The sequence below is a fragment of the Haemaphysalis longicornis genome, unplaced genomic scaffold (assembly GCF_048455015.1).
Source record: "Haemaphysalis longicornis isolate Haplotype H1 unplaced genomic scaffold, Haemaphysalis longicornis Haplotype H1 scaffold_7, whole genome shotgun sequence".
NCBI classification, from domain to species: Eukaryota; Metazoa; Arthropoda; class Arachnida; order Ixodida; family Ixodidae; genus Haemaphysalis; species Haemaphysalis longicornis.
Genome location: NW_027526422.1, coordinates 42,297,314 through 42,304,535, shown reverse-complemented (window position 1 = coordinate 42,304,535; position 7,222 = coordinate 42,297,314). Strand labels below are relative to the sequence as shown.

Here is a 7,222-nt window from a genome sequence, read left to right as displayed (position 1 = left end):
CAAAAAGAACTCCAGGGTTCGCCGTAATCGTGGCAACACTTGCCCGGAACGAGAAAGAAACGCCATAGCGCACGCCCCTCCAATGTGATGTCTAACGATCATCACTTACAAAAAAAAAACGAAAGAAGCTCACACTTATAGCAACAATGATGGAGTAAAGGTCGTTGCGGCAGCGAAGAAGAAGCAAATCGGCTGCAATCGTGGACTTAAACTTGCGTGATTGTCGTGAAGGTTGCATATAGCTTCGCCACCTTCAATTCTTAAGCGTTAGTACGAGCTTTCCTCATTTTTGAAAAGGGGAAAAGGGTGAAATAGTGGCCAATCTCCCTGAGTGGGTATGCTTGGCTTGAAAAACGTGCGCGGAGGACGCTGGGAGGTCCCCGCGAGGTTCGCACACACGAGCGCTAGGCATTTTCAATGTTTTGTTAACCGCTGGGCGGAGGCCCGCGCTCCCATGCGCGCGCTCGGCAATTTTTTGGTATTTTTAGCTGCGGATCCTTGCTCCCCCCAGGGCCCCATGGCCTCTCGTCTAATAAAGTTTTACACTCACTCACGAAAAATTACGATTTCCTAAACAGCTTTGCTGTTAGGAAGTGTGGTAGAGCGGCACAGAACGCAACGCCATGGAGGTTGAGACTGATATCGCAACTGTCGTAATATCTTTAAATAATGACGTCATTTTACGTCTCAGCCAACCGAACTGCGAAAAACGCCGTTTTTTGGGTCCATAGCCCACGATATGGCTGTTACGTCGGTAGTTTGAACATAGCATAAGTGACGTTAAACCAACTGCACATATGGTGCATTCCGTAAGCTTTCTCATGGCGCCATTTATCAAAGACAGCCTTGACAACTTATGCAATGCTTTATTCAACTGCACTTGGGATAACAGTTCAGGCGCTGCATCATAACCTAAACCATTCAGCGCGGTCTTTTTTTTTTTTAGCAGTGTCTGGTTTATTGACTATGGCAGGTTTGCAGCAGCCACAAGCCAACGTCGCCCCGGCTGTCACATTTATTCTATCGTTCCTTGGCATCTGCTTACTGCTTTTTAAAGCTAGCTTCCCCCAAATGCGTGACTCACAAGCGAACTGTTTAGATGCGATTGAATATGGTTTATTCAGGTTTATTTTATTCTACTTAGATCGAAAGCATTAGCAGTTAATGCTCGCGCATCTACGTCACTTAGCATTTAGTTGATGACCAGTTTTTTGGGGTGATGCTTCGCACATACAATAAGTAAGTGTTAGTCCTGCAAAAAAGTGATTGCAATGACCGAATGGAACATTTATTTGGCTTGTTCTGGTAACGAACTTTAGCACAGTTGGTTAATTGGCCACAAAAAGTTGGTCTGGAAACTGGAAATGATTTTGGTCCCCCTCAGACTAGCGCAAATGGGCTACAATTCGTTTCTCGATGAACTGCCATACGTCGGGAACTAACATTTTGGTCCCAGTGCTGTAAACAGCGTTGTGCGCAGTGCCCATTTTGGATGCAGTTACAGTAAGCTTTCAGGCATGATCGGGCGGACCAAAGGAAGTTCGTACAAGGTGTTTGCACATTACCGGAGCTCCCGCGGTTACGTCGCCAGTAGTCACGTCACTCCTAATTTCTCACGCCGTAAACTCGCCTAACACCAAACGGTGCAACCTTAACTCACGCCTGAAGATTACGTGAACGACAATAACCAAAAAAGACACTCCACAGGACATTCCTATTCTCTATTTTGTAGGAGATATCACATATATAAGGGATCACGCCGTTTGGGTCCTTCGCATGTCTCTTCCAACCAGTGCAAAAGACACGAACAAAATATTCCAGGCGATAATTTTGATCTATGAGGTGGAGTCTACACAACCACTGGGACACGTTTGTATCCTCTTCATTCCACCTCTTCCGCCTCTCTCTCATCTCCCCTTCCCTCCACTCCCTCCACCCTTATCGACACAGTTCTTCAGTCCACTCACGCAGGGGCTTCAAACCGCTGTCAACAACAGTCTTTGCCGGGTTTTTTTGTGGAAAAACACCACCAATGCCAGTAACGCGAAGGCGTCTATCGCAGTTCTTCAGTGGCAGAAAACGTCAGGTTGGCCGCAGCGCCCGGCGACACCCAGTCCGCTTCAGAGAACATGCCGAAGATGGGGTCACCAAGTACAAATGTCACGACCACGGTGGTGAAGAGGGTAATGGTCTTTATCAGCAGTCCGGGCAGAACCTGCGTATGCAATATCGAGGGTAAGCGTACTGCTTTTCAGTGGCTGAGGTGGTGCGCATTAAGATGCTCACGGCTGTATTCAGTCTGACATCTTGGACGGCTACATGTTTATGTTGTTCATATGTGCTCTCTTTCAATGGGCAAGCCTTCTAGAACTACTTTTCCGGGAACTCATGCGTACGTCACTACAGTAACGTGATGCGTTTATGTCAATAAAAGGCCCTATCGCCTAATTATTTAAACGTTCCCAGGTAAGCATGTGTTTGCCTCAATACTCTCCAGCTTTCGGCGGACCAGCGTGGTCATGCCGAAAGGGTGCATAGCCTAAATATTTCTTCATTCAACCTTCACGTCTTAAAGGGACCCTGCAACACTCTTTGAGTAGTGCTAGTAAACCTGCGTGACGTTTAGATAACACTGCCAGGAATACTTGAGTCAAATATTACACGTGCGCGTAAAGAGGTAAGCGCGCAAATCGCTGTGTAAGACGCGGAAAAACCAACCGCGCCCTCTTCAGTTCTCCTGATTATGCGCCCCTAGCATGGCCTAAACGACGTCATGGAGGCAATGGCTGTCCTATTGGCTGTCGCTGGTCAGCTTCGCGGTGTATTTCTCGCATTTCCTGTGACGATCCCCCGTCGTCGGCGCTGTGTACCAACCTCTCTATGCCTCAACGTGTACGCACAGTTTTGACGTTTCTTTTGGGTTTTAAGTGCACGCGGAGTTTGAGTTATGAACTCAATACTCCGCTTTCAACCAGACCACTCCACCACAAACGTTTATAGCTTCAAAAACGCCCTACCAGCCTGAGCACGCACTTGCGAGCAAACAGCCATGTCTCTTTTTTTTTTTTTTTTTTTTTTGGCACCAAATCGGAAATGGACCCCTCCAGGTTTCGGAGAAAATGAGAAAACTCCCCGGCCTTTCATATATCGAAGGCCGCCGATGAAGACGCCGCCAGCCGCCTCCCCCCTCCCCCCTCCCCTCCCCCCTTCCTTCTCCGGGAGAGAGTGTGCAGCTTTCGTCGCGTTGTCCGCGGTCGATTTGAGAGGGAACAATTATGCGCGATTTCTCATCGCGCGTGGGTTCGCTGATAGTGAAGGGATTTTCATAATTCTTGCGGGAGGAGATTGCTGGGACAATAGACTTTGCCCCAAAATACATTCCGAGTAGTCGATGGTAAGTGCGGCAGGGTCCCTTAAACGCATCATAATTGCCGGCTGGCCCTTCCGAAGGACGACTTACCATGTCTGACACCTTGAGGCTGGCGTGCTCGTAAACAATGGCATTTGCTGGCGTTCCAACCGGCAACAAGAAGGCGAAATTGCTGGCCAGTGTTGCCGGTATCATGAATAGGAGCGGATTCATCTGCAGGTCTTCGGCCTTCGCAAGCGAGAAAAAGACGAGGCGTCGTTTTAACTTTGCGGCTAAAATGCGCTTTTATGTCCGAAATCTAAAAATTGGCATCGTCGAAACTCATTATGGAAAAAAGAGTTCATTGCAAACACTGCTATTAGTACTGGAATAGCCTCTTAGTCACAACAGCGAAACAAATATAATAAGCGGAAGAGGAAAGCACCCTTTGCGTTCACATCCACTCTTATTGAAACCAATATCGGGAAGCAAATTATCGCTCAATTGGTATGGCAATACTCATGATGACGAGTGACGTCATATCAGTAATGCCACTGATAATATATCAGAAATTATGTTACGATTACGTGACCAACCGGGACGCGCAGTTTTTAGCATGGCGCAGTGTCTCTCTAGCAACAGCACTAGAGATGTCGCCTATTTATACTCCGCAGGTAAAATTACGATCATATTAACGACTGTTACTACAAATTTTGGGCATGAACCAGTACTTTCGGATAAAAACTAACACCTCAATTTTCAAGAAGACGTCACGTATACTTACTTGTTTACGTGGGGGAGGTATCGAGCCCTGCTAAACTCATGCACCCAACAACGTGGCAAGCACTTGAAACCAATTGGCGCGACAACTTATAAATGCAAATAACCATAAATGATAATAATGACTGGGCCCCTGGTGAAGAATCCTAATTGAGGTCATGCTTTTTCTGATGTTCAGATCTACTACTACTGACAAAATATTGGAATTACTGCTCCGTAAACGTGTTTTTCTTTTCCGAATAGAAACATTGACTGACTCAGTGAATGAATGAGGAGTTCTTCGATGATCTCCTAAAATTGAGGTGTGATTAGGAGCCCTAAAGGGATGCTTCTGAACCGGGCTGCCAACCTTGGGCTCGCCCGAGGGAATTTCTTCTAAGAACCCCTACTTACACAGTTACCGTTTGAATCTTTTTGTCTCCCATTTGGCTAGACGGCGACATTAGGTGGAGAACGTTAAGCGGCCAATTCGTGGTGGGTGTACTGAGGCAGCGACATCTACAAGGCACATTTCAGCAGTAACGCCTATTTTTAGTTATAAACACTCTCCGTACTGACATCGCAGGCGAATGAGTGGCACGTACCAGGGCCGCAAACACGGGCAGAAGAACTGTGACGGTTCCAGCGTTGCTGATCAGCTCCGACATGAACGAGCACATGATGATGAGGCACATCATGAGTACGCCGGGTGACAGATGTCCCAAGTTTGCGAGCTGCTGACCGAGGAGCAGAGATAACCCGGAAACCTGTGTACGCAGAAGTCCGAGTCACGGCCAGATTTCTCTTCAAGCAAGGCTTTCTTACGGATGAGCAACATTTTATGCAATCACCGCGCTGGCTTCGTGGCTATGGCGTTATGCTGCTTAGCCCAAGGACGCGGGTTCGATTACCGGCCGTGGCGGCCGCTTTTCTGATGGAGGCGAAAAGCGAAAACGGCCGTGAGTTCGAGATTTCGGCACGCGTTTAAGATCCCCAGGTGGTCAAAATTAATCCGGAGCCCTCTACTACGGCGCGCCTCATCACTTACGTTGCGTCGGAGCGTTAAACCCCGCAATCAATCAAATCAATCAATTGTCGATTTATCCACCTGTGCCAAAACGTCCGCATTTCGGTAAGGCAGCTTCTGCTTATATTGCGGCACAATCGTGCGAGATGCTTAACACTTTTGCTGTGATGACCACCATTGTCATTTGTCATCGTTGAAGTTTCATCACGCATACCTTTTTAAAGAGTCCAAATGGACAATGTAAATTCATCTCTTTCCAGAATGAACCATATATCTTATAACACAAAACATTTGCTGGGTCTTTCTATGCGCTTCAGGGGAACTCCTTGGAGTAGCGCATGTTGTTATGTCGGAAAAGAAGTGTATGCGACGCCTCAATACAAAAACAAGGGAACATCTAGGCGAGGGATTAATTCTATAGACCAGCGGGATAGACATGGACACGGCCAATATGGTCTAGTTCAGTTGCGGGTGCGGACCCTAGTGCGGGTACGTCCGAATACACAACAAAACCAAATTAAGTGGGACAGATTTGGTATGACGTCACCACCGCAGTGGTGTCATCGGCGCAATTCAGAACGTGCCGGGGTCGTTCACTTATGTATAGCGTGTTGGGTGTAAGACGCATTCGCATAGACTTTGTTGGAAAATACTTCCTCCGGACATAAGTATGTTTTTGAAAAAGTCTTTGCAAATTGGTGTAGTGGTCTGACCGACTTTTTTGGACTGATCATACTTATCCAGTCTCAATTTTTACAGTGTGAACTGTATATATTTAGCGACAGTGACTGGCTAAACTGTGGACACTTTGTAAACAGGACCACTGGACTGGAACTGTGCTCATTGTGTGAATTGTGACCGTTCTTTTTCCTTCAACCTTACTTCCCTCCAGGGCCTTAACAGTGTCTTGTTTTAATAAAATGTTCCACTTGCTCACTCTTGGTAAGCCAGGTACTGTCAGAGATCTAGGCCTCAAATATGTGTAAAAAGCATCGTTTTTTTAGGGGCGAAGCCGCTTAAGGACTGGGGCTGTTGGCATCTCCGGTCGTCGTCGTCATCGTAATCGTCGTCGTAATCGTCGTTTCATGTAGTCACGGTACTAAAACTTTAGGGAAACTCGTTTACGCCTCGCGCTAGAACGTAACGCGTACTAAAAAAACACCGGGACACTCGTTTACGCCTCGCGCTAGAGAGCTCCATGCTTCAAAGACAAGAGACTTTTACAGCAAAGCTGTATGCCTCTACACCCCAATGGTTTCATCTCCGTTGTCAAAAACGCCAAGGCACCAAGAATACACTTATACACAGCATGCTTCGCCCATTCCCAGGTTTCACGTTAGCGGAGATGACCCGGGATTTTTTCAACGTTGAACCCGTTTTGTCGAGCCAACTACAGGTTCGCCTTACCCGCATTGCCTCGGCAATGGCGAAGCCACTGCCAATGAGCAAGATTACGCTCCACTGGAGTTTTGCCTGCACCACCTTCCAGGTGACCAGGCCAGGACTATTCGCTCCTTCACAAGGTCGAGCAGGTATCATGAACAGCAGAACCACAGGAATCATGACCGCTGTTGCGTCCTTCGGCTTTCTGCAAGGCGGGAAAGCAGAAACCGAAATTCTACGTGTACACGGCAGAAAATAGTTTATCCATTAAAATCATGAGCCATTATACATGCTTTTTGGCGCACAGCTTAGAGCAAACACAGAATTTAGTTGAAAGGTACGAGCAATTTTTATTTCACTTGATCGTTGGCCAGCATTCGCGATAAAATTGGCTTCGCCGCAAGGCGTTCTTGCACCCGCAGAACAAAAAGGCACGGAACCCTAGCCTGTATCCGTCCTGCACTCCGAGCCGCTGAGACCGGGGCTGTTTCCGCACCTCCGAGTCCTCACCTACCAAGAAACCATCCAGTACTACCGAACCACGAGACAGACCTTTCGAAGTCCTCACACATCTTCGAACAAAAGCCAAGAAATCACACTCAGACAAATTCAAAGAGGCACTTGTCCCAACCCCGTACGTATGCATTCACTCTTTCTTACACAGTACCCTGATAAGTGTAAATTCGGCCAGGAACTCTGACATA

General features: G+C 47.4%; 1 protein-coding gene across 1 annotated transcript in view; it reads right to left on the bottom strand.

Moving 5' to 3' along the window:
- Positions 1-933: 933 nt before the first annotated feature.
- The window catches only part of LOC144145340 (Na(+)/citrate cotransporter-like), a 28,181-nt gene continuing 21,892 nt past the window's right edge, over positions 934-7,222 (bottom strand). The window contains exons 10-13 of the mRNA XM_077676912.1: positions 6,543-6,723; positions 4,714-4,875; positions 3,461-3,598; positions 934-2,215 (exon numbers count right to left, since the gene is read on the bottom strand). Coding sequence (XP_077533038.1) covers positions 2,054-2,215; positions 3,461-3,598; positions 4,714-4,875; positions 6,543-6,723 — 643 coding nt within the window. The 3' untranslated portion in view covers positions 934-2,053. The remainder of the gene's footprint in view (positions 2,216-3,460; positions 3,599-4,713; positions 4,876-6,542; positions 6,724-7,222) is intronic.